The sequence below is a fragment of the Corvus moneduloides genome, chromosome 1 (genome assembly GCF_009650955.1).
Source record: "Corvus moneduloides isolate bCorMon1 chromosome 1, bCorMon1.pri, whole genome shotgun sequence".
NCBI lineage: Eukaryota > Metazoa > Chordata > Aves > Passeriformes > Corvidae > Corvus > Corvus moneduloides.
In genome coordinates, this window is record NC_045476.1 from 4,957,069 (window position 1) to 4,984,607 (window position 27,539).

At 43.3% G+C, this 27,539-nt stretch overlaps 3 protein-coding genes across 3 annotated transcripts in view; 1 reads left to right on the forward strand and 2 right to left on the reverse strand.

Moving 5' to 3' along the window:
- The window catches only part of LOC116443808 (elastase-1-like), a 25,953-nt gene extending 24,111 nt beyond the window's left edge, over positions 1–1,842 (reverse strand). The window contains exon 1 of the mRNA XM_032108421.1: positions 1,542–1,842. Coding sequence (XP_031964312.1) covers positions 1,542–1,842 — 301 coding nt within the window. The remainder of the gene's footprint in view (positions 1–1,541) is intronic.
- Positions 1,756–11,799, forward strand: GORASP1 (golgi reassembly stacking protein 1). Its single transcript, XM_032098381.1, has 9 exons — positions 1,756–1,903; positions 3,855–3,935; positions 4,952–5,155; positions 5,800–5,886; positions 6,224–6,354; positions 6,895–7,036; positions 7,538–7,682; positions 7,977–8,132; positions 9,691–11,799. Exons 1-9 carry the CDS (start codon positions 1,841–1,843, stop codon positions 9,972–9,974), a joined length of 1,293 nt encoding a protein of 430 aa, XP_031954272.1. The 5' UTR covers positions 1,756–1,840; the 3' UTR covers positions 9,975–11,799.
- Positions 11,800–14,948: 3,149 nt separating this feature from the next.
- Positions 14,949–27,539, reverse strand: part of WDR48 (WD repeat domain 48) — a 34,734-nt gene continuing 22,143 nt past the window's right edge. Inside the window, exons 12-19 of the mRNA XM_032098369.1 lie at positions 23,867–23,974; positions 23,385–23,481; positions 22,784–22,879; positions 20,615–20,720; positions 19,102–19,189; positions 18,483–18,559; positions 17,577–17,769; positions 14,949–16,972 (exon numbers count right to left, since the gene is read on the reverse strand). Coding sequence (XP_031954260.1) covers positions 16,877–16,972; positions 17,577–17,769; positions 18,483–18,559; positions 19,102–19,189; positions 20,615–20,720; positions 22,784–22,879; positions 23,385–23,481; positions 23,867–23,974 — 861 coding nt within the window. The 3' untranslated portion in view covers positions 14,949–16,876. The remainder of the gene's footprint in view (positions 16,973–17,576; positions 17,770–18,482; positions 18,560–19,101; positions 19,190–20,614; positions 20,721–22,783; positions 22,880–23,384; positions 23,482–23,866; positions 23,975–27,539) is intronic.

A 27,539-nucleotide genomic window follows, 5' to 3' on the forward strand; every position in this document is an offset into this window, starting at 1 on the left:
TCTCTTTTTACACATCGGACTTGAACCAGAGAGATTATGTGGATGGATCCTTTGGAAAAATGAGATCTTGGAAGTGAGAGCAGTACTGCCACGGAGTTTTAATGAAACCAATACTTCTATATGGAAATGAAAATGCTCATGCAGAAAATATAACTAGCATTTTAACGATATTAATATAGTAACGTTTCAAATTAATTCTGCTACTTTAAAAACTTTCAGAACTTTTCCCTTCATGAGTTAAGGCAGAATCAGAAAGATCCATCTTAAGTAGAACACAATGGGGCAGACATGAAATACCACATCTTCGTAGTGATCACCTACACCTTGGAAAACAGCAACATTGGACTATTGATTTGCTTCTTCAGCTATTAATGCTAAAAATTGTCTCAGCTGGTAGAAATACTGCTCTTGAGCACAATTCTCTGCCTACAGAGAGGAACAGAAACACAATATTGGTAAAAAAAATAGCAATAATCTCTTTCTGGATTATACTATCAGGGGAATAATTGTTAAAGGCTGTTAAAATGAGAACAGTAGTGGACAGGTTTTGGGTTTTTTTCCATAGTCTTAAGCTGTACCCAGGGAGTTTTAGGTTAGACATAAGGAGGAATTTCTTCACTGAAAGGGTGATTAGATATTGTAATGGGCTGCCCAGGGAGGTGGTGGAGCCACCATCCCTGGAGGCGTCTGAGGGAAGACTGGATGTGGCACATGTGGCATTTAAGTAAAACCTTATAAAATGAAAGCCTTGCTGTCTTTGTAAAACTATGGCTCAGGCCTGTTACTTCGGCTAGAGAAGGACTGTAAGAAAAGTCCATGAGAAGAAAAACAGTTAGTTTTTACCCGTGAGAATGTAGTACTAACAGAAGCATGACATTTAAACAATAGAAGGAGAAAACAGCAACATATCCGCACCCGTTATTTTTCTGAATGCTTGAACGCTTATGCCACAGGTAGCCAATGGTAATATGCTGTAGTTAATAACAGCCAATGAGTCTACTGTAGTAGTGTAGCAGCCAGCGAATCTGTAACACGAATGATAACATACAAAAGGCGTATAAAAGAGGCTGCTTTGTTTAATAAAGGGCTTTTTGGCCCTTGAAAGAGGCACTGTCCGTGTGTGTCGTGACTGCCCCAACAGCGACAGGCACTCAGTGCCATGGTCTGTCGCCACGGTGGGGCCCGTTGAGAGGTTGGATGCAGTGAGCCCAGAGCTTTTTTCCACCCTGAACAATCCCGTGGTTCAGCGAATTTCGGGGATTCAGCGCTGGCCCCGCCCCTCGCTCCTGACCCCGCCCCCTCAGCACTGACCACACCCCTCAGCACTGACCACGCCCCTCAGCACTGACCACGCCCCCTCAGCACTGACCACGCCCCCTCAGCACTGACCCCACCCCTCAGCACTGACCCCACCCCTCAGCACTGACCACGCCCCTCAGCACTGACCACGCCCCTCAGCACTGACCCCACCCCTCAGCACTGACCCCACCCCTCAGCACTGACCACACCCCTCAGCACTGACCACGCCCCTCAGCACTGACCACGCCCCCTCAGCACCGACCCCGCCCCCTCAGCGCTGACCCCGCCCCCTCCCCGCCCCCCGCAGCAACGCCTCGCTTCTCCCGCCCCGCCCCCGTCGCTAGGGGGCGTTCCCCGCCGGTCACGCGCCAGGACGCGGAGCCGAGCCGCGCTCCCACATCGCTCCGCTGTGTCCCGGCGCTGCGCTCGGCGCTCCGCTGCTCGGGCCTGCGGGAGCGGCGTGAGGGCGATGCTCGGGGCCGGCGCCGCCTGAGGGCCGGGTCCGCTCGGGTCCCGGCGGGGCGGTGGCGGGGCGGCCGCCATGGGGCTGGGATCCAGCTCCGAGGGCCCCGGCGGCGGCGCCGAGGGCTTCCACGTGCACGGGGTGAGGCGGCCGGCACCGGGCCCGCGGGGAGAGGGAGAGAGGGAGGCGGGAGGGCGGCGAGGGGTGGCGGGCGCTGAGGCGGGTCCGGCGGGGTTTCGCTCCCGCATCCCGCCCGCGCTGGCTGGGCCGCCCTGGCTCCCACCTGTTGGCTCCTTCCCGGAGCTGCCACGCCGGCAGGGGCGGGGCGGCCGCGCCGCTCCCGGTACCAGCGGGTGCCCATCCCGGCGGCTGCAGCGGGCTCGAGGCCGGGACTTGAGTGCCGAACAGCCCGGGGGAGCCTGTAGGGCTGCTCTCGGGGAACTGGAAGTAGTTTAAGAGTAGAACAGCCCTTCTTCCCTCCCTGCTCCCCTCCTTTTCTCCCTGCTCGCCTCCCGGTGCCCCTTCTCTTTCTGCTCCCCTCCATCTCTCCCTGTTCTCTCTTTCTGCTCTTCTCCTTCTCTCCCTGTTCTTCCCTCTACCTATTCCCTTTCTTCCCTCCCTGCTCCCTTCCTTTCCCTACGCCCTTCTCTGTTGATCTTCACAGCATCTTGTTAGGGGGTTAATTCCCGCTCCAGCGGTGTTTTCCTCCGTGGCTGCCTCTCCCAGATGTAGATGCAAGTTTGTTGTAACTGCTCTCTTTAGCAGATTCCCTGCACGTACAGTGGTGTAAATGCATATCTGGAAGTTTAAGGATAGGCAGAGCTGTTGCTGATAACAGCTGTTGCATGAGTTATCGTTTCTTTCGTGGCTATTTTCCCTCCCTGGAATAAGAATGGGAGCTTTACTGCCACGTGCTGCTTTCCACTTCATCTGCATTTTGTGTTTCTCAGCATCAGTACAAAGCTGCCTGTTTGCTTTTGATGCAGTTCAGGGTTGTGATAAAAGTTAATACTTCTACTCCAGCTGTGGTTACAGTGCTCAGTCTTGACTGTTTAATAATAAAGCATGATTTTTATTCTTATTTTTGCTTTAGAAGGTTTTGCTGAAGTAGCTATGCTATTAAATATATAACTTTTATAGACAATTCTGCCAGCAAAAGCACCAATACAACTTTATCTATTAAAAAAAAGTAAAATTACATATCTAGCATTTTGGTAACACCAGACCAAATATAAGATGTATCAATGAACTTCCTTTAGGTGAAGCATGGGTTGTAATTTTGTGCTTAAATTCTGAGGGAGCCCTCAGGAGTCAAATATATCCAAGGTTAAGGGCTGCTGAGTTAACAAAAAGTGAAGTTAAGAGCATACTGTCAGTAGGTTTGCAGTGATTCCCTAATACCATCTTGCTTTGTCGGTTTACCTTGAAGTGGGTGGACTCTCATGTAATCTGTGAACTTTTGGTGGGGGTTTTCCTGGTATGAATGTGTTTTAATGAGTATTCTCTATGACATATCTCCTACGACAACTTTGGTTATAATGAAATTGAGATGTCCCAACTCTGATTTCTTAGGAATCTTTTGTAAGTGGTGGCAGTTTTCTTGACCTGAACTTGTGAGCAGGCGTGTGTTTGTAGTGCTCTTGTGTAAGTGTTCCTGTTCCAATGGACTCGAAAGGTGGGAACCCATCTGTCAGTTGTGTTCATGGAAAAATGGCTCTGATGCAAGTGGGGGCTCTCACTGTGCTCAGGTTGTTAGAATCAAGGAAGAAAATCCTGAAGCAGCACGTTGAAAACCAAGCCTTTCTCCAAAGCATTCAGTATTTAATAATTCCAGGCTGTGAACTCTGAATCACAACATTTGTGTCTGATATGGGGTTCAAAACCTGCTTTTTACAGCTTGATTTGGACATCTGTTGTTCATAGCTTTATAAAAGTGAGGTCCTAATTATGGACTGCTTCTTGAGGGCAGTCATTTGGTGCCTTATCTCTGGCTCAGCTCAAAAGTAAATATTGAATCAAGTGGAAAGATTAACACTTTCACTTACGTAACTGGAGATCAATGTAGAATAACGATAAAATGTATGTTCTGCAGGTTCAAGAAAACTCCCCAGCCCAACAAGGAGGACTGGAACCTTTCTTTGATTTCATCATTGCCATAGGACACACGAGGCTTGTAAGTCTCAAATGATTTCAATGTTGTTTTTTTCTACCCTACATGAAATGTGGGCGTGGTAGCGATGAAAGGTAAAACCCAAAACTGTCACAGGTAGAGAAACTTTTCACACTGGACATTAAAAGTAGAGTAAAACTTGCAGGTGTTCAAAGTCTCTTTGGTTAGATCCAAATTTGAGGAAAAGGTTTTGTTTATGCCTTTACTCACCTTAACTTCTTAACAGGTCAGCACAGTGTTTTTTATTGCTTATTCATAGATATTTTCTACCACAAGGTGAATACTGAACTGGTGAGTCAATAATCAGAGCTCAACATTTGTTTAAACAAGCTTGTTTCAACATTTGATAAAACATGAAAAAGAATCATACTTTTGAGACCAAGAACACAGTTCCTGTGTGTTGGGTTAGGAGAGGAGAGTTGAGTTTTGGTTTGATGGGGTTTTTTTTTGGTTTTGGCTGGGGTTTTGTTTCTTCATTTAAAAGGCTCAAAGCTTTGCCTGGTATGCTCCACCCTAACCACATACCAGCTGAATTCATTAAGTTTGTCTTGGTTTTATGAGTGGAGATATCTTTTTTGGAAGTGGTCATTGTAAGGGCAGATTTGGGGGAAGATCATTTAATCTTCTAACATGACAGAAATAAAGATATTATTTCACAGTCAGTTTGCAGTGACTTTGAAGGGCTGTTGAAGAGGGATGGGGCTCAGAGACATGAAGTGAAACGTTGCTGCTCATGGTTAGACTACACAGTTGGCATCTGATACTGCTGGTATTATTTAATAGTAGTTGTGAAGGACAGGAATGCCAGTGATGAAATGAAATAATAGGAAGTATTTATGGAAAGGGACGTGTGTTGACAGAACTAACTGCTTTCTAGTAAAAGAAAATGGAACTGTGTTTGTGAACCACAGAGCCTAAACACTGATGGTTTTGGTTCTTTTTATTCAAATTCTGCCACAGATGTGACATGTTACAGGTGCAATTGGAAATAATGCTAGTCCTATATCTCTGCTCTACAGAACAAGGAAAACAATATGTTGAAAGACCTGCTGAAGGCAAATGCTGAGAAAGCAGTGAAGCTGGAAGTGTATAACATCAAAACAATGAAAATACGAGAGGTGGAGGTGATCCCGAGTAACATGTGGGGAGGACAAGGCCTCCTTGGAGCCAGTGTGAGGTTCTGCAGCTTCCAGGGAGCCAATGAACACGTCTGGCATGTTCTGGTGAGGAGGAGTTCTTGGGTGGCTCGTTATTGTTCATGTAACCTTGTTTTACACTGTGATGTTTAGCAGTAGCTGTTATGTAAAGTACAGTGCTGCAGTCACACACAGGAAGGGAACACAGTCCTGAAGGTTTGTCTGAGCTATTTGAGTAGGAGTGGGTGGTGTTAGTGTTGCCAGTGACAGTGACAAAAATAACTCCATCCCAACTGGACCAAACAGTGTAGGTGGGAAGGGTTTTTTTGTTTTATGTTGAAGAATCAATGGCAAAAGCAAAAAGATTCCGGCCTGATTGGTGTCTCTGTATTGGCTAAACTTCATTAAATTAATACTAATGTTACAAAAAGCATCACAAAATAGCTGACAGAGTAGAACTGAATAAGAAAGAATGTTTATGTTTCTGGTTGTTTAAGTAGATGCAATTTCTCAACATCTTCAGAGGATGTTATTTTAAATTGGTAGCATCCTCATCTTTCTTACTCAGCATGTTTTACAGGATATCACACACAGATGTAGACTATTCAAGAACTTTTTTATCCCATTAACAAAATGTTCTTTCCTTCTTTGCTCTGGAAGTTAGCTTTTCTTTTGGATCTTGGTAGTTTATCCTGCTGTGGGTGCAGATGACTCGTGTCATTCTTTCACAGGACGTTGAGCCTTCATCTCCTGCAGCTCTGGCTGGTCTCCAGCCATACACTGACTACGTTGTTGGATCTGATCAGATTCTCCAGGAGGTAGGGTGCATGTTCCTTCCAGTGGGGAGTGATTATCTTTGTGCCTGCCAAGTGTATGTTGTAGGATTTGTTTTTTTATAAATCTAATCAAATGTATGGGGATGGTGTTGGGGGATTTTGGAAGGTTGATTTTATGACAGAAGCTTTATTGTTAAGGTAAACATTATCTTTCTTTTTAGTGTGACAATAAAAAGAAGTTGCCACTAAAGATCAAACTACATTGGTGATTTTTCTGTCTCTGGGTGTTTAATATCTCACATTGAGTAAATAACTATGTAAAATGTTGACTTGCACATTTGGGTTTATTAACTACTACTTTCTTTTATTTTTTTCATAGTCAGAGGATTTCTTTTCCCTGATTGAATCCCATGAGGGGAAGCCACTGAAGCTGATGGTTTATAACACTGAAGCAGATTCCATCCGAGAGGTAGTTGTGACTCCCAATGGAGCTTGGGGTGGAGAAGGAAGGTACTGATCTCTGTCGATGACAGGTTACACACTTGCTGTAAATAAACTCCTGTTAAGAGTATTACTGCTATCAATTATTGGTGTTTCTGATTTAAGCCTTGTTTCCTCACACTTGTCACATAAAACTGTTAATCTTTCCATAAAAAAAATTAGCTTAGAACTAGGAATTGGGCACATTCTGGATCTAATCCTTTTCGAGTTGAATCAAATGGCAAAACCCCTATGTTGAGCTCCCCATTAGCAGATTCATTATCTGCATTCTCATAGTCAAAATATTCAGCTAAAGCAAGAACAAAACCCACATCAGGTCAGGTTAAATATTTTGTAAAGATATAAAATAATTCACTGAAAGCTAAGCTGTGCATGTCTAAAAGTTGATGGCAGAGTGTTCCTTCAGTGCTCTAAGTGGAAATTCTTGCAGGTAGGTATTTCCTGCTATAGATAAAAGACTCAAACTCTTCTTCTTTAAAAGAGTCAAAATTAAAAATATTAGCTTTGTTAAGAGCACCTTTTTTATGTCATTTTACTTCTCTTGTACAGTTTAGGATGTGGTATTGGATATGGCTATTTGCACAGAATTCCAACACAGTCCATAACATCAAAGAAAAAGCCAGAAAGCAAATCACCTTCACCCTCGCCAGAAGCTGGAACTCCTGTGCCATCCACTAATGGTTACACAGAGGTAGGAAAGAAGTAAATTCCTATCTCTGCCATGTTCTCTAGAGTTTCAAAATTTTCTGCTTTTTGGGACATTGGTAAGAGTGTATTTTAATACAGCATTCAATTTTGCTTGAATGAAATGGAGTTGGGTAAAGGGAAAATGAGAGCTGATGCTGCTGAGCAGGTACCAGATCACCAGTGGTGGCTGATGAAAGTTTTTGCCAGATATTCTCTCCCTATTTTCAAGTCTTGCATCCTACAGCTGTGCCAGTCAATGAGGATCATGTTAGAACACCTACCTCTCTAGGAGAAAGATACACCTCCAAGAACCAAGTTCTGAGAACAGACTGGCTTTAAAGGGCTGAACTGGAACATGTCCTAATTGGTGTTTGACTTTCAACATCACAGCTTCTATCTGAACTGGTTTATATGGAGACAGGCAGGATGCTTTCTTGGGAAGGTTGGCTTCAGGTGAAACTTCTGATGTAAAAAGATGTTTTTCCTTCTTACTATCTTATTCCAGACTCCGTTATTGGCAGCTACCTCTCAGAATGACAGCTCTGAAACAGTTACGAACTTGGATCATGCCACAGATCAAGAAATAAGTGGTTATTCACCAGAAAGCTCCCTTTCTCCTCCTCCCCCTCTCCAGAGAGTTATGGATCCAGGTATGTTTTCTTAGGTGCTTTTTTCACAAATTCTTTAGAGGACATCTAAAGAAACTAATATGGTCTTAAACGAGCTGGAGATTTAAATTCAGGACTGTGAGCACTTAGTGGTAGTTTTCCTTGAAGTTTTTGACTTCCCTGGATTTCAGAGCTGGAGAATTTGGGTACCACATAAATTAAATTTATTTGCATTTAGTGGGAAGGGGACTTCACTGACTTCAGTCTGGATATTACATGTCCTTTTGAATCTAGAATTTTGGGTTGTATCTAACTGACATTTGCTTTCTCTTCCAGGATTTCTAGATATGTCTGGAATTTCAGTTTCTGAGCTCACAAGCTTAACAGAAGTGTCCAGCCTGTCACCATCTGCCTCCTTCAATGTGCCAGCAGCAGCTGCATCTGTAGGCCCTGAAACATTAATGTCAAATAGTGAAGCCTCTGCTTATTTTGGTAAGTGCACTCAAGATTTCCTTTAGATCTTATTTCTGGAATGGCACCAACTCATGCTTGCTTAACATCATCCCACTTCTTGGAAATAGGCAAATTTTAATAGAAATCAGAAAGAATGGCAAAAGTGAGATGGAAAAAGTAGCAGAAATCCGGTTTAGAAGTGGAAAAATCTAATGCGCTTTTCCTTAAGTTTATAGAATGTGGGACTCTTTAAATGAAAATGCTGATTGATCCAGGTTAAACTGACCCTAAAAGCAGGTATTTCTAAAATCAGTGTAAATTCACAGTTGTAAAAGGAAAACAAAATTGCAGTCATCTCAATAGTGCCTTTTTATGGTGGGCTGACCCTGGCTGGACACCAGATGCTCTGCAAGTCAATCTGTCACTCCCCTCCTCAGCTGGGCAGGGAAGAGAAAATCCAGCAAAGGCTCATGGGTCAAGATAAGGGCAGGAAGAGATCCCTCACCAGTTATTGTCACAGGCAGAACAAACTCAACTTGGGGAAATTTAATTTATTACCATTCAAACTAGAGCAGGATAATGAGAAATAGTCTGAAATCTTAAAAACACCTTCTGCCCCACCCTTCCCTTCTTCCCAGGCTCCGCTTTACTCAAAGTTTTCCATCTCCTCCTGGCAGAGGCACAGGGGTATTGGGAATGGGGGCTGCAGTCAGCTCATCCCACATCTCTGCTGTTCCCTCCTCCTAAGGACGGGCACTCCTCACACTCTGCCCCTGCTCCAGCACGGGTGCCTTCCACCAGCTCAGTCCTTCAGGAACAGACTGGGTCCCACATGAGGCCACAGGTCCTGCCAGGAGCCTGCTCCAGAACAGGCTTCCCATGAGGTCACAGCCACCTTTGGGCATCCCCTGCTCCAGCATGGGCTCCCCCCTGGGCTGCAGGGGCACAGCTGCCTCTCCCTGGGCTGTAGGGGAATCTGCTCTGATGCCTGGGGTGCTTCCTGCCCCTCCTTCTGCACTGACTGTGGGCTATGCAGAGTTTTTCTTCTTGCATATTCTCATTCCTCCCTCTGGCTGCTGTTTTGCAGTCCCATTTCCCCCCCTTCTTAACTACATTATCCCAGAGGTGCTGCCACAGACACTGATGGGTTCGGCCATGAAGCTCTCTGGCCTTGGCTCCACGGGAAGCTTCTGGCAGCTCCTCACTGGAGCCACCCCTGGAGCCCCCCACTACCAAAGCCTGGCCCTGCAAACCCAATACATTCTTCTATTTAAAAAAAGTAAAAAATACTTTCACGTGATGTACACATTTCCCTTCTAAAAGGTGGGATGACTGTAAAGTTGCAACACAAAATAACAAAAGGGGCAAGAACACAGCAGAGCAAATGGTTTGTGTTCTTTTAAAACCTCTGTGCAGCATCAGATTTTCTGGATTTGGGGAGAGCTGAGTGAACAGCCCAGGTGTTTGACAGTTGTGAATCTGTTCATGTCCTGTAGGAGGAGTCTCAATCATGCTGATTTTTCTAAATGTAGGGTAACCAGAGGCACTGTCTGTTAGCCTGGTAACTTTTTTTTACAAACTTATCACCATTTCCCAGAAAATGCATCAACATTGGACATTGAAGGTGTAACCCCATATCCTGAAGGATCAGGCAAGCAGCCCACACTGGATGACCTCCTGCCTTCAATTCCATCTTTACCTTCTCTTGATCTTCCTCATGACATTTCTTCAAAAGCAACACTAGGAACTGATGCTGATAACCAGGAATCCAAGCTGCTTGTGAACAGCACTGAGAGCTCATTAACCACTGCTCCAGAGACACCAGAGGATGAAGCAGCAAGTGAGCAGAAAGCAGAAGCAGCTGTGCAAGATCCCGCGTGAAATGGACCCTGCTGCTGTTTACAGACTGCTGAATGCTGCACTGCTACAGCTTGGAATATTTTTCTGATCTTGAAAGAATTACAGTTAGTCTATTTTGTTAGTGTAGACAATACTAGAAAAGAAATCACATGAAGTACATATCCTGTTGTCTTTTCCAATCACTGTTTAATGGATCTATGTTCAGAATTTTGAATGCTGTCCAAAGTTACCAGCTCAAGGGAAAAATTGATGCAGAAACAAGGTGGACGCTGGCAGAACATCAAGTTCTGGAATTCACATTTGCCTACAAGTGCTCCTGAATGTATTTACGAAGGCACTGTGCCTAAACAGTGACACTCAGTGATGATTTTTATCAGTGTGTTTGATGGCATTAAAAAAAAAATTATAGTTTGGATTTGTTAGAAAGCTTTTCTAATGGTACACCTTGGTTAGACTGTTCTTGTGACTTGCAAGGCATTTCTTAACACTAAGATACTAATTTTATTCCTATTTACTACTCTGCAGACTGTCTTGGTTTAAGTCCCTTCTGTGTAAGTTACTCGTGTACCTCCTCCACACCTATTCCAGCAGGGGTTGGAAGTTGCAGCCCCAAATGGGACAAAGCCATGGTGGTGGGTCCTGTCATTCACTGCTCTTGAAGTGGACCGGGGTGGTGGCCTTGCAGTTAAATAAACAATGAGGGGGGAGGGAATGATGATGGTTACTTGAAACAAATTGAAGATGATTTTAACGTAGGGGTGATGAACCTTCTTGGTGAAGACTGAACGTCTTGGCTGTTGTAGTGACTGAGAAATAGCTTTCCTTTGCTTGTGCTTTTCTATTTACTCATGACTATTTTTATACAAATCACTGTAAGTTTAAGACATGGGGCTGTTGTGCAGCATCAAAAATTGGCTGTTGCAGCTTTTTTTGTTTGCACTTGTCTCCAAATCACTTCTGAATGTAACGGCAAACATGAACAATGGAAGACATGGGTGGTTTTATAACCTTCAGGGCAGTGATTTAGCATGGAACTTCAAAGCTGATGATAGGGAGTAATTCAGCTACTGTGGTGAAAATCTGTAGTAAATTAAGAGATGGGGGTACAAGGCTGGGGGGCGTTTAGCACAATATTGCCTGATTGCCTTTTCCCTGCCGTGGCTCCTGCTCTGTTTCTGCACTGTGCAGATCAGTGACAGCTGCCTGGCCTGAAATCTGGTACCGATGCAGGGATGGGACTCCAGATCCCCCAGATTTGCCTGTGACAGCTCAGCTTCAGCCAAAGGGTGCAAGCAAAGTTACAGCACACGAGGGCCTCAGATCAGTCCACCCTGACAAAAAATGTGTCCTTGATCTGTTGTTAGTCTGAAATACTGCAAGTACAGTAGTTCTGAACAGGAATGTCGAAGTACCTGTTGCTTCAGAGAATGTATTAAGCTCTAACTAAAGGCAGTAGAATTGACAGTGGATTCTAGTCTGCTAAAGGGTCTGTTAATTGTGACCCAATTTTATTTCCTGTATTGCTAAAATAAATTTCCTCTTTTGTTCCCCCAGCTGACTGTTACAAGGGTGAACAGCCAAACACTAAAATTAAATGTAATTTAAACTAGTCCTAGGTTCGTTTGATCTTGGAGCCTGATGCCTGAAGACACCTAGGTGGTTTTTTATTCATATTGTTTATTTAGGACTGTTTCTAGTCTTACACCTTTCTCAAAAATGGCTTTGAGAGGGTAATAGCTCATTTAAGTGACTCTGTACTCCAAACAGCCGTTAGAAATCTAAGAGCAGGGAATGTCAAAACTCATGCTAGATTTCAAATGTCACCATAATAAATGGCTTAAACTTACTTCAGTCTGTGCACAGCCTCTGTGTGTTAACTGGCTCTGGGAAGGGGTTTGGAAAACCAAGGAGTTAAACCTTGAGCAGGAGGATGTTTCGTTCTCCAAACCTGAAACCTGATCATTCAAATGCTAAATGAGGTGAAGAGTTAGACCTCCTGGTCAAATTTCTTTTCTCTTGCCAATTTGGATACTCCCTCACAGCTGCAGCCCAGAAAGCCCACTCTTGTGAGTGATGGGAATTTTAGTTTCAAAACCTAAAAGAAGGAGGAGAAGCACCTGAGGGTGGCTGGATTCAGAGCCAAAACCAAACAGCCACTCAGCCCAGTGCTGTCCCAAACATCTGTTTCCAGGTAAACAGGAGCTGGATATGACCTTTCTCACTCTCTAAACTTTGAGGGCATCCCTAAACCCGACAGCAGCAGCTCTTCCACAGAGATAAGGAGGATTATCTGGACACCAGCAGAAGGGTAAAACAAAGGGAGGGGGAGGTCACCTTGGACATTATAGCACCAGGGTGCTTTGTATGGCCAGACACAACAGGATGAGCTTCCAGACCTGAGCTGCTCCCTCAAATTAACAGCTGAGCCTGAGGACACAGGTCTGGCAGACGTTAAACCCACAGAGGCTCCCAGCAGCTCAAGTATTAGAGTGAGGATTAAGCAAAGCCCATCTCTGCTGAGCTGTACGCCTGCCAGTGCCACAGCACCCAGGGCTGATGGGGCTGAGCCAGGAGGGGCCTTTGGAGCCACAGAACCTCCTCCCACCCGGGTAATCAAACCTCTGCTCAACAAGGGCCACAGAAACCTGGCCAAGCCCTGCCCCAAGTGAGGCTAACTTGATCCATGGGAACTTTGCATACAGCATAACCCTGTACTAGGAATGATTGTAAACCCCCAAGATTGTGATGAGGAAATAACCAGCCTAGAGATAAACATGCAAATCTCATTATTAACAGCAATTTGGATGCTGAAATAATTCTGGCTGAACTTAAATGAGTAAAAGGATGTATTTATTGTCTTTAAGTTGAACACCTACTGGTAAGAACTATTAAAACACCAAATTCAGGCAGTGATGACTTAATTTTCCCTCTTAAACTTTCACAGCAGGCTTGACAATCTACTGAACCTCCTGCTGTACTGCTCTACGCTCTGTGCAGAGGCTGCTTATCCATGCTGTCACTCTTGGCTGAACTTCTCTGAGCTGTAACTCAGAAATGCTGCAGGAAAATGGATCTCTGCAATGCTGAGCAGAGATCACACCACTCACATCCTGGTGGGCTTGTGTACTTCCACATGCACTCTCCATCTTCCCCCAAAACTGGGCAAGCATTTTCATCTCCAAGCAGTTACACGAGAATAGGCTCTTTAAAGAAAGCAGCTACAGGTTACTCACTGCATTGATTTGACTGTGTAAATATGTTCCATTTCCTGGGCACTGCCACTGCTGCCCACACAACCTCCTTCTTGGCTTTTGCCTTAAGCAAACACTAATTGGCATTGCTTCTGCTGTAACAGAATTTCAACTGCTTTAAGTTATATTTCTAAGCTGCAGTATGTAATGTAACTAAGCATTCAGAATGCCCTGAAAAAGATGGTTAGAATAGTGTCATGGTATCTTTGAGTGAGATCAGGCATGTCCCACCCAGTCTCTAATCAGCACCTCTGCTCTGCATGGGGTTTGCACAGCTCTGTACAGGAAAACCTCCACCATAGTACAGGAAGCTATTTCAGTCAACCACTTTCTTGATATTTAAGTGTGCGTGTGCTCCCAACAGCTGGGAGGTGACTCTACCTGGCTCTGTTCAGGAGTCAGCAGCATATCCACAGTGTGAGATCATGTGCTTAAAGATTGATTCTGAATGTCCAGTTAAATACATTTCTAGGGATAAAGTTAAAGTTAGAAACAAACAGGACCTCTGTAAAAGGAAAAATAATACCTTGGTGTAATGTCTCTATACCAGTAAATGCCCTGCCAGTCCCTGGCTGCCGCTCTCCTGGGGAATACTTGGACAATCCAACTAATAAATCCCAAGACCAAGAGGTAGACCTACATTAAGGTCCCTTCCAACCCAAACCATTTATGATTCTACAATAAAGCTCATCCAGTCCCAACCCCCTGCCATGGGCAGGGACACTTTCCACTGGAGCAGGTTGCTCAGAGCCCCATCCAGCCTGGCCTTGAACACTTCCAGGGATGGGGAGTCCACAACCTCTCTGCCTAGGGCTTATTTTGAATATTTTGTCAGTGTTTCTTAAAGTTACTGCTAAATCCTTCAAGCAGTTCTTCTCATCCTAAAATGATACTTGCAGTTCAGCTACAAGTACTGAGCCGAGCTCTCCTGTTCTCAGCCCCACCCCATGCAAAGAGAATAAAAAATCACCTGTCATACACAATTTAAATGCTTTTCTGGGAGACAGGCTGCATTACTAAACACTAGATTCACAACTCCTTCCCATTATGAACTTGGAAATTAAATAACTTCTACAAATCCTCAGCCTTTCCTATGATTCTGGAAAACTGAAACTGTCCCAGGAGCTGTGCCCCTCATTAATTCAATGCCCTCCACCTGCCTTCAGGACTCTTACAGACAGTACAACCTCAGAAAAGGTGACAGAATTTAAAAGGTAGTAGCAAGAAAACCCTTCTCTCACTTTATACTCCATCTAAGTCAGAGCTGGGAATCTCTAGGAGCACATTTGGGCACTAAATTGTGTCCTCAGAGAGCAGCTCAGTTGACAATTCCCACAGAAAAAGCTCTGAGCATTCTTGCTCTGGCATTTTCAGCATCAGGAAACCCAGCCTGGTTTCCCATGTACCTCTTACGACCTTTTCACAGCCAGACAGCTCAGCAGCAACTGACACAAGTCACTGGTTAGCACAAAATACCTTCAAATGTACAAAAGCAGCAATGCCTGTGTGATAGTCTCCCCTCAACAGGACTCAGAGCTCACACCTGAAAGTCTGCTCACCTCAGAAATTCTTATATCCAACCCCATTACAAGGTTATCTTCACAGGATTCTGCTAAGGCACTGCCATTTCTTCAGCTATTGCATTACTTGAGGCTTCAAAACACTTGAAGCCCTTTGTTACATTCAACAGCAACCATCCAAGCTCCAAAATTGCACAATTGATCTAGTACACAAAACAACTTGAAAACATTTTAACTAAAGCCTTTTATTCTATACAACTGTGAAACATCATTTACCCTTCTGGCATTGCAGACTCTTCCATTAAAAACTTTCCTGTTACTGTGTTTTGGGATGGTTAGAAAGAAAAAGCAGAAGGAAAATTACAACCTTGGCTGATTTCAAACAAAAAATTACTGTGAGCAACTCCAATGTATACAATAGGACAGGAAGACAACCAGGAAACAAAACATAACCCAAACAGTGCCTACTGGAACAGACAAAGACCCTTGCTATTAATAAATACAAGTCAGGACAATTTACCAACAAAAGTTACAGTTCTGTTTAACCATTTAATTCACAAATAGCACTAAAAATGTGCAGTTAAAGCACAAGTGTGTCAAACTAAGCATACACAGAAATGGGGATAAAGAACTGAAACTGACTCTCAAAAGACAGGGGAAAAGACATGCTAGCTTAATTCTGAACCATGGTTTTGTCTAAGCAATGAGCTTGTTTTGTTGGGTTAAAAGTGCAGAAGGGAATGACTACTTTGACTATTTGACTATATTTTGACTATTTTTTCAAATAAAACATGATGAAAAATATTTTACTTTTTGTCTGACCAATACAATCCCAGTAATATAATTTATTGGGACTTCCCTTAGGCCTCAACCTAAATCTTGATCACAAGATACAGGAAGGGCAAGAGCATGTGTCTCCTGAAGAAACTCCAATAATATACTGCCCCTTGAAGGCACTTGTGCTTCTGCTTCAGACAAGAGTCATTTCTACACCATTTCTCTAAGAGGATTTGTAATTTGCTCTGGCTACAAATGGTTTTCTGGGATATCCCCACATTTTCTCACAAAAAGCTGAAAGGCCCTTACCCTCCCTCCCCCCAATAAGTTAAACTTCTATAAAAGATTACCATGAGCCTATGACAGTCACAGATTTTTAGAAACAGCAGTGAAAACAAGATCTGCCTAAGTCTCTAACAAAAGAACAACTGCATATAAAACCTTGGAAAAGAAGAATCAGTATTTTTATCTCATGAATATGAAATCTGCTGAGAAGTTTCTAAAGTTTAACATTAAACATCTGAAGTTATATTCAGAATGGTTTGAAGTTTTAACAAAATGTCACATACTTTTGGAGCACAGTTACTAAAAATTAGACTAGTGTGTCTTTAGAACACCTAGGACAGTGCAGGCAGTAGTTATATATATTTAGAAAAAAATATCTAAGTTGCTGCAAAGCACGTTCACTCTATTATGATGCACAGCATCACTGGACTCACCCTGCTCTGATATTTTTCTAGTGTTCTTATTTGCATGTCAACAGCTCTCTAAAGCAATTAAAACAACTCTCATGTTAACCCTTGGCTTGCAATTAAATGGGCCCATTCATTCAAGTATGCAATACCTATTTTCTGGTGTTTTCTTTCCCAAATTTCTTTTAGTGGTAGAAATGCTTAAGTAACCCATGAGGAATCATTGCTGGAACTTTATGAATGGAATGTATTAAAAATACCTTGTGTGCAGTTCTTAATTACATTGTGAACAGTGACTAATATGGACAAATCAGTTTGATACCGAGCATGAGCAAGATGAGGGGATTATGTTCTGGAAAAAAACCAAAAACAAAAAGGAAGAAGCAAAAGTCTGCACTGGGTTATCATCCACTCTCTGTACACCTCACACAACACGAACCACTCAGGGACCTCCCATCTCATTGACTGAGACTAGGACAGACTTTAGTTTAAGTCATATAGATTTTTTTTTCCTCTATATTACAGGTCTATTAGTCACTTCAATTAAATGTTTACTTCCCGTCCATACTGAGGCATTAGAAGTCTCATCTACCTTAGGGGTTCAGTGGGTTTCTCTAGAACTACTCTTGGAACCAGCACAGTATGGTCAAGTAAATAATGACCCCTCTGGGTCTGCGCTGCCCTCACGTTGATTTCTGGCGGTAGTGAAGTGTCAGGTCCCCGCCACTCTTCCAGATGAAGTGCTTTACAGTTCGAAGGTCCATGTTGGGGTCCAAAACCTGCACAGCAAACAGTCATCTTTTACTCCACAGGTCTGCTACACTTGCAGAAATTCTAAAAACACCCAAACCAAACACTCCAGTTTTCACAGTCCTAGGGGTGAACTGATACCAAGATGAACCATGCAAAGGCTCAGATTCTTCAATTAGCAACTGAACCTGATGCATTACTGAGAGATTTTAGCAGTGTAACATCTAACTTCAGACTACAACCACCTCCTCAGTACTTCATCTTCATGCACTTATTAGGCAATTAGTGGTTTTGGACCAATTTTAAAAACTGCTAAAAATGCAGAATTCAAACCATTCCAGAAACACTAAAAATACAACTCCATGCAATTGTAATAAGTTCATTTGTGAGTATGAGTAAGTAATCCTGTAAAAGTCACAAGTCAGACCAAATTAAACAGGTTTACTATGGAAAATCTTTCACCGGCCTATATGCAACTGTCTGAAACTCGTGTCAGCACTAAGTTAACATGATGTCAAAACATTATCTGTTACCTTTAAAACTAAGTAATTCTATAGCATTTTTTAAATTCAGTATTCAAAAATTCACAACCAATTCACTGCCACCCCATGGTTTTGATCACAGGGAACTCACCTGGTCCTGGCACAGAAGTTCAATCTTCTCCTCCGCTAGCACAGCAATGTCCTCCTCCTTTTCTTGTTCTCCTGCTTTCTCATTGTTGGAGGAGCTCGTTGTCTGAGACTCGTTATCCAAGTTGATGATTTTCTCATACACGTGTTCCATCACTTTTCTCACCTGAAGCATGTCACTGGCTGACAGTCGGTCTCTATAGGAGTTAGAGAAGTTTGTCAGGAAAAAACTTGAGAAACTCTACTTCTTACCTTCATAATACCTTAGTGTAGCAAGCTATGAAACTACACACATCATCTTTATATTGTCTAATAGTAATTATCAAGATCATCCAGAATACCATGATCATAACAGCAATTTATCCAGAGTCATACAGCAAAAAACTCAGAGAAGGGGTTAAGATATGCAAAAGACCAGATAAAAATCTGCATTGATTTCTAACCTACACAGCTCCCAGTTCCAGCTCATGTGACTGGTAGTACTAGTTAGCATTTCCTACTGTCAGCTTTTGTCCCTTTTCCTTTCAAAAAGCAGTTATTCATCTGTTAGCAACAGGAAACAAAGCTGTGGTTCTGAACAGAGTAACCATCTATAAATTCATCTGTTTTCTGATTAAATACCACAAAACACATACTCATTTCAGTAGTTAGTTCTTAAGACATTTCTTAGCATAAACTTGAACAACTGTCTGTTGAACCCGAAACAAATCTACAGTTCTCTCAAATATTCTGATATAACTTAGTGCTTTAGAGCAATGCTGTTAAATGACTAAGAACTTCTAGAAATTCAAGCACAAAACAATTCTCTGGGAAATCAGTGAATTGGTTTGGTGTTTTTTTTCCCTGAGCTTGCAGGTTTTTTTCTACAATTTTGATATTCAATATTGATAGTCGTATTTACATTACTTACTTTTTTAGAGTTTTTGCCCCTGACGATGAATGAGGTTGGAGGTAGAAGGGAATCTTATTGAACTTGGGCATATTTTTCTAGAAGGAAACAAGTTTCAGAAATGTTAATTTAGGATGAACTGTTATCAGCTCCTATTTGCAGCAGCTGCTATGTGAAGTATATTCAGCTCCTAATTATCAAAACCCATGAGAGATTCTTAATCAACATCCCCACCACAGCCAAATTACTCATACTCCTGAGACACTTCAATTTAGATGATGCACAGATCATCTAGCTTTTGAATATAAATTATCATTTATTTCAAAGGCAATTAGTATCAAAAGACAGCAGCAATATGAAGTGTATTCTCTGTTCCTCACTTGAAAAGGATACCAATTACGCACAGGACTTTGAATTCTTTATCTAAGACAGTGTGTCAAAAGAAATGAAGCAAAAATACCTTAACTGGACACATCAAAAAACGGTGCATCTTGAAGGGTCTTGATTACAGACCTTGAGACCACTTATTTTAAATACAAACAGTGCAAAAATTTAAAATGTCATTTCAGATACTGCAAAGTTAATTGTAGTACATCCTAAAAAACTAAAAAAAGGCCAAACTTAGGCACCCAAAACTTACATCCACAGTGATGTCAATTACCCATTGTGGCACCGTTTCATTGAGAAGCATGGATTCGGTTTCACCTCCTGAATCCCGACACAACAACCTGAGACACACAGAAATTACCTTTATTGTAACAACAATTATTGTCATTTGCATTAAAAAGCTTTCAGGAGAGGTCCGGCCCTTTTAATGGGCAGGCAGCTTGAACTGTGTTAGCACCATGAACTTACTAGGGAAGAGATCACTTACTTTCTGTAAAAACCAGAAGGAGCTGTAGGAAGACAGATCCCAGAGCAGAAACAGGGAGTAGGATCTTAGGAGACTATGGCTATGACACAGAAAATTTGGGAAAGTACTTTGCTCTGGATTGTGTTATGTTTGTGTGTTGAAGTACAGAACTGTCAGGAGAAGGGGAAAGGCACCTGGCATAAAGCCATTCTCTTCTCCTTGGGAAAAACAAGCTCTGCATGTAAAGCATCTGCTAAGCTCTCACTAAAAGGAAAGAATAAAACCAATTTTAGGAAATGGGCACACGCCATGATGCAAAAAAGCCACATTTAATTTTACAAATTGCAGTAAGGTATTTTGTCAGAGTCCTGAAATCCACCTTTTAGGTCCCATAAGCATGGCTTGCTCCTTTCAATGGGGTCTTTTCAGTGTTCTCTTGAGGAGCAGCTGTGTAGCAGGTAAGATCCAGTACAGAATGGAGGCAGATACTAAGGCCCAGGTACAATGCAAATACATTGATACTGCAGGTTAAAAAGTCAGTTTTCCAAGCTGAAAATGGTTTCCCTGTTTTACTGACCAGTTTATGGACTGAAAGTTACATCATTCTGGGACCTGTTCAGCCTGGGAAACAAAACCAACAAATCAAACATTCCCCACCCCATAAATTTAACATCCACTATCTCAGTAAATATCAAACAATTCACAGGGTTTGCAAGCTCAGCACTTGTTCTGCAGCACTATTAAAGTGTCTCTGATGTATCACATACCATAGCTAGGTTTTTCAATGTAGAATGAAAAGAAGTGTCATCAGTACACACCCATTGCAATGCAGAACCTGAGTCCTAATCTCTGGCAGGAAGGAGCATTCTACTGGACCATCAACTATAATTTTGGGAGCAGAAGCCAACTCTCCAGTGAGTAACAGCTCCTGAGTAACTAATACTCAAAGATCAGCATAATACACTCATAGGAAAAGTTCCATAAGAATCCAAAGCAGTAAAACTTCATTCTAAAGCACATCCTAGTTTATCAATTTGCAGAAAGAAGGCACCCAAAAATATCACACACAATTAAGGACTATACACACAGCTCCTACTGCTTTAAAACCCCACACCTTGTTGATGTTCATACTCATAGGCTCAGTTGGATAATGCCAAATTATCAACACCTGCTTATTTTGCCTGTTGAGGGCATGTCTTGAATGTACAGAACAGATCCAAATAACATTTTTATAGCATTCCTGCTTGCACTAAGAAAGGGATTGCTCAGCCACTGGATTTATGTTTGTCAGTTTTTATACCTGAACAAAGTGCGTCCTCCAGCCTCACCAAAAATAACTGGTGTATGTGGTGGCACTTGGAAGTATCCATTTCCTTTCTGGACTCTGTTCTCCTGCTCCCCATTAACTGTAGGAAAAAAACCCACATAAAACAGCAGTGAGACTGCACTAGGCCTTAAAATTGGGCACACATTCCACCTAGAGCAAATGTATCCAGTAAATTAAGATCATAAGCTTCATAAAAAACAAGAAAAGCCCTATTTCCAAGACAGAGCAAGCATATAAAAAGAAACACTAGAGAGTAACAAGACCAATAAAGGTTTGTGAAAAGCCTATTTCAAAAGCCTTTGAGGAGAATAGAGCTCAGGAGCCCAAAACCCGATGATGAGGTTTTTTCCATTTCTTTTGTCAAACTGAACAATACTAATATTAGAAATCAACTAAGGAGACTCTGCTGAGACAAGACTGTTCTTCCCTCTACAGTGACAGTACAGAACTCTGAAGGGTGTTTGCACTGCTCTTCTACCTGGATTTGCCAGATGTCAAAACAGTGTACCAGGAATGCTCAGACTCAGTGCCTTGAAGCTCCTGGGTTATAAATTCCATTTATTATAGCTAGCTACAGCAGCATGGTCTTCAAACACTGAAGAACCTGATTCCATATCAGGTTGATAGGACAAGATTAAGAAAAATCAGCATTATTTATGCACCTCTTGAACAGTGCAGCTTCTAATCAGTAGGTAGCTTGAAACAATGCAGAAGAATTTGGATGCCTGACTTGCACTTGGGAAAAATCATCTTCATTACACTGTAGCATCTCATTACTGTATTTGAAGAGATGTTGAATTCAAGCGACATTAAGAAATTTAAATGGCACAGACTCATGAGATGAATGGTTCCTCAGCTTTCTAACCAGAAACACATGCAGTCAAAGAAAGGTCAGAAATTGTAATAAGCAAAGAAACCAAAACCAAAAATCTATATTGGAACAGGTAAACATGATACTGAAGTTACAGCAAGTGAAAAATCCTATTGTTTGAAAGATTTCTTCATAACAGTTCTCTGAACAATTGAGAGGAACAACAGTGCACATATTTCGTGTTTACTTAAATTTGTACCTCTACAAAAACACCAGTGTCCAACACATACACTTCACCTTCCTAAGTCACTGCTCAGTGCCAGTTCCCTAAATTTTTTTTCTTTTGGAAGGGCAATTAAAACTGTTTCTGTTGTGAGTACTCCAAACATTCCACCGATCCACAACTCTACACAGGAATAAGCAGTGCAGCATCAATAATCCAACACCACAAAAGCCTGTGGGTGACACTTCTCATACCTTGTCTGGCTCTAAGCTGCAAACTTAGTCTGAGAATCAGCAGCTGAATCCAGAAGAGTCTGCCAAGTGCTCTAACCCTCCATGGGGACCAGTTTTGAAAGAAGCAAGCATCTAATTCTTGGCACAGTCTCATCACAAGTCAGCAAGATATGCTGAACGTACAGTTTTCTTAATTGCATCATCTATCTATAGAAAGTAATTTCTTAATCACCAAATATGAGACTTTTCAGTCAACTCTGACCTGGGTTGAATGGATTTCCAGCTCAGGAGTTACAGTCTCTTATTTTGCCAAATTCAGCCACTTTCCTACATTTCACATGGCTGTGGTTTTCATCCAATGCCTGATCAGACTCAGCATTCTTACCTAAAAAAGGCATTCTAAGGTGTTTTCTACAGAGCTACTCAATGTATTGTTACATAGAATGTATTTTTTACAATAAAGCTTTTGTTTTATTTTGTTCACAATACCTAGAAGAAAACTGGAATTATGTCAAGAGAATACTTCCTAATGTTAGATAATTGAATTATTGTTCTTTACTGTCATTATCTAGAGTTTCTTTTCCAACTCAAGCTTCAGTTTGCCAGTAACTGTTTTTCATCAAGTTTTTGTAACTTCAGAATCATTTATTCACCCACTTTTTTTACCGACAGACTTAAGATTTTTGCTGATATTTTCAGAAGTACAACACACTTTCTGGTGTAAAGCAAATTTAGAAGTGCTAAAAAATGTTATGTCTATAATGCATAGACAGATAGGTGTAAGACAGCAAATCATGTTATCTATTTAAGAAACAGATACATAAACAAACAATGTGTGGACAAATACTAAAAAAGGAAAATATTAAAGTATTAACCATGGTTTATCTCATTTTCTTCTTCATCCACTGGATTGATGTGTGTTCTAGGCCAATACTCCAGAAGTGCTTGCAGCAGAAGCCCTCCAAGGTTTACTGTCAAGACATAGTGAGGCAGAACTTCAGTTACACAAAAAACATGGGCAACAAAATAATCTCCATTTGATCCACAGCTGAAAATTCCCCAAGAGTTTGAGCAGTTCTGTTCCCAAAGCAAACTATTTATGGGCACAGAAATCTGCTTGTCACAAGCTGAGAGCTGCATGTTACAGTCTTTCAGGAAAAGCTGATTTTAGAATCCCTGCTGTTGGATCACTCACGTGCTTTAACATTCTTTACAATAAGTTATAATTACTTTTTCCCTTTTGCTCCTTTGAAGGTTTAAAACAAAATTAAATGTAAAACCTGAACATGAGTGTTTCAGAAAAAAAGGGAATATTGTCTTTGGAGAATTTGCTACAGAATTTAGTATTAAGAAAATAAGCCCCAAAATCCAACCAGATACTGACATACGTGGCACTGGAATGCTTCAAAACATATATACTGGAATTTATTCTGCTTTTTTTGTTAAAATAAAACACTGATATTAGTTAAAACTTACATTTTGGATCAGAACCATCTGGACTGCTAAATCCAGCATCCTTTGCTGAAACCCAGGCTGCAAAGCAGTCACTTTCATCCAAAGTAATTGTCAACATCTGTTGGCAAAAGACCACGAGGAATTAATAGTTGTTTTGGATTAAACAAATCTATAAATTTCTAATTTTTCCCATACTTATCTGGGAATACAAACTAAAAAATTTCTAAATGCATGACAGCACATTTTGTTTACCAAACTGTATTAATTCATAATTGGAATTGGTGGACTATACCACAAGCAAAAAATTAATTAAAAAAATCTGTTATTCAGATTATTACAAACAGAGGTAAAATTTGCTGGTTTACTTAAAAACAAATTTAACCCATCAGACAAGCAATGGGTGTTCTTCTAAAGTTAACAAACTAAAACCTTTTTGAACAAACAATATATGAAAAAATATGAAATATGACATTAAAACAACAGATTTAGGAGTGGTATCTCACCCCGGTTTTCAAGTCCACTGAGAACCAGTTTGGCACATAGACCATTTTAAATCTCTTCTTAATTTCTTCTTCAAAATCTACTTTCCCAAGGTCTTCAACTTTACATGCCTGTACACCAGAAGAAATGTACAAGTACTGAGTCATATCAACACCTCAAGTCTTTTACTTGATTTTCATATACACTTGTTGGGGTTTTAGTTTAGTCTGTTTTTTCTCTGTTAAAGGAATTTTCTCCCATATGCATGTTGCTAGGGGACAAATAGCTGTACTTAAGAAAGACAAAAGGGGAGTGGGGCGGACCTGGCTACTCCTTTGTCTATACCTGGGTGTGGGGTCAGTTCGCTCTGAGCGTCCGGGGAGAGAAGCTGCAGAGAAAGGAGCTGCTGCTTCTTTCTTTTTTGGCCGTTCTTTCTTCCTGCTGGAAACAACGCCGGGACCCCAAAAGCCGCTTTCCCTGCCCTGCTGGAGACCGAGCTGTGGCTGCCCTGCTCCGCTGCTGCTTCGAGCTTTCGCTACGCTGTAGCCCTGCTCGCCCTGCCTGCCTGGGCCTCCGTGGGTTTTTCCCATCTGGATACATCTCGTCTGCCACCCGGGATTTGCGTTCGTCCCTGCCGTTCCAGCCTGCTGTCCCTGAGAGCCCGGGATCAACTGCCCAGCGGTTTGTGAAGCCTTTGTTCCATCCCTTCCCGGGATCCCAGGGCACCAGAGCCGCGGGTTTCCCGAGCTCGCTCCGGAGCGCCCCCTGCAGCCGCGGGGGAACCATCGCACCTGCCCTGCTCACCGGGAGCCGCCAGCGCCCCTGCCGGCTGCGAGCGGAACTGCACCCGAGGGGAAAGGGCCCGACAGCCGAGAAGGCTGGCACTGGGTTTGTGATTGCTGTTACTGCCATAGTTGTTGTTGTTTTGTTTGACTGGTTATATACATATATATATATAGTAAAGAACTGTTATTCCTATTTCCCACATCTTCGCCTAAAGGCTCTTGATTTCAAAATATAATAACTTGGAGGGAAAAGGGGTTATATCTGCCACTTCAAGGGGGGCCTCTGCCTTCCTTAGCAGACACCTGTCTTTCAAAACCGAGACAGATCTTGGCGCCCAACGTGGGGCCTAAGGGCATTAAGAGATAGAGGTGAAAAAGGAATAACAGTTCCTCGATAACTTTATTTTGTGTGCTGGATATTGGAACCTTGTTAGGCAGCACTATGTGGTCTAGTTTACCCTGGTTCGGGTGGCATGTGGCCGTGGCTATATTCTTCCCCTTTGCAGCTCCTTACTTGAATATGGGTCCTCTGACTAAGGCTACCATTGCTGTTATCCAGCTTGCGTTATGGGTCGAGAAGGTGAGGAATTCATGGGTTTTTAACTTCCTCCGGAATGTGGGCACATGGATAAACAGCTATCACACACTGAGCACATGTTTTTGGGGTTATGTTAACAATGGTACCTTCTGTGAGGAAATGACACCAGGAGAAGTTTTCTCCCAACCCCTCAACCAGTTCTTTGGGCCCACCCCATCAATTTTCGAAGGGTTTAAATTCCCTCTGAATACTAACCATCTGCTGCTGATAGGCCTACTCTATTTAGCATTCAAGGATAAGTTGAGATTGGCTTGGATATCTACCCGGACACCAGCCCCAGAGACTAGAGATCCTACCCCAGAGCCTGATCCTGCCCCAGAGCCTGACATGGCCCCAGAGAGTAGAGTTCCTACCCCAGAGCCTGATCCTGCCCCAGAGCCTGACACGGCCCCAGACACTAGAGATCCTACCCCAGAGCCAGAGCCTGCCACAGCCCCAGACACTAGAGATCCCGCCCCACAGACTGATACTGCCCAACAGTCCACCTCAGAAATGGACTACCCAAACTGGGTGGGGGTACTGGCAAAAGGGATGCAGGAGATGTGCCAAGAGATGGGTCAGGTGCGCCAGGGGATATGCCAGGAGATGGGTCAGGTGCGCCAGGAGATATGCCAGGAGATGGGCCAGGTGCGCAAGGAGATGTGCCAGGAGATGGGCCAGGTGCGCCAGGAGATATGCCAATTGCTAAGGGAATACACCTCCTCAGCTAGTGAAAAACCCTCTCCCTGCCCCAAAGAGGGTGAGTCCGATGGTGCAGCAGCGGAACCCACGGATGTTACAACCATCCAGGCTTCAGCTGAACCACAAGGACAACCACAGCCAGCAGCAGTCGCCCCTGTGCAAAGGAGGAAGTATAAGACCAAATCAGTACGACCAGTTAATGATGATGGGCAACCAGGGCCCTCACAACCAGCAGGAGAGCCAGAGCCAGAAGTCATCACTGAGTCCCTGTCGCACGACAGTCTCCGTGCTATGCGAAACGACATTGTGCGAAGGGGGCGTGAGCCTTATACCACCTGGCTGCTTCGGGTTTGGGACCTTATGGGCACAAGTGTGCAACTGGATAGTGGTGAGGCAAGGTATCTGGGATCGTTGACCCAGGACCCAGGTGTGGACCAGATATTTGTGAGGGAGCCAGGGCCTCTCTCTCTTTGGGAGCGGCTCTTAATGAGTGTGAGAGAAAGGTTCATTCACAAAGAAAGAATGCAGGAGTATCATCATAGAATGCAGTGGAAGACACTCGAGCAAGGGATCCAACAGCTAAGAGAGGTGGCAATATTAGAGGTACTCTTTGGGAAGGATGGACAGCATGATAATGACCCCGATAAGGTCAGGTGCACAGGACAGATGATGTGGAACCTGGCAAGGCTAGGGCCATCACAATACACCACCTTCATTGCAACGATTGATGCTGACAATACCCGAGAAACAGTGGGCTCTGTTGCCAACAGGCTCAGGCATTATGACAGCATGATCAATGGCCCGCTAAAAGCTCATGTCTCTGCTGTGGTCCAGGACCTCAAAGAGGAGATGAAGGAGAAGATGGAGGAGATGAGGGAGGAGATGAGGAGGGTCAGCGTGGCACCAGTGCGAGTCACAGGCCCCCAAGTCAGAGCCCGTCGTCCCCCTGCTAGAGAGAGAGGGTACACCCCACGAGCTGAGCTGTGGTTTTTCCTGTGTGAGCATGGGGAAGACATGAGAAGGTGGGATGGGAAACCCACCTCTGCCCTGGCAGCGCGGGTGCGTGAACTCAAGGAGGGAGGCACTAACCGAGGGGGTTCCGCTAAGGTGAAAGTAGCCCCAGCCTCCCGTGACCGAGCTGCCAGGCATTACAGAAGGGAGGATGATATGTCGGATCCCCTTGAAGGTACCTCGAGCATGTACACCCAGGGAAAGAATGATAACCAGGGCTAGAGGGGCCCTGCCTCTAGCCAGGAAGAGGCACGGGAGAACCGAGTTTTCTGGACGGTGTGGATCCGATGGCCTGGCACATCAGAGCCACAAAAATATGATGCATTGGTTGATACTGGGGCACAGTGTACTTTAATGCCATCGGGACATGTGGGGGCAGAACCTGTATCCATCGCTGGGGTGACTGGGGGATCACAGCAGTTGACCCTTTTGGAAGCTGAGGTGAGCCTGACTGGGAAGGAGTGGCAAAAGCATCCGATTGTGACCGGCCCAGAGGCCCCGTGTATTCTGGGCATAGACTTCCTCCGGAATGGCTACTACAAAGATCCAAAAGGACTCAGATGGGCATTTGGGATTGCTGCTGTGGAGGCAGAGGGCATTAGGCAATTGAACACCTTGCCT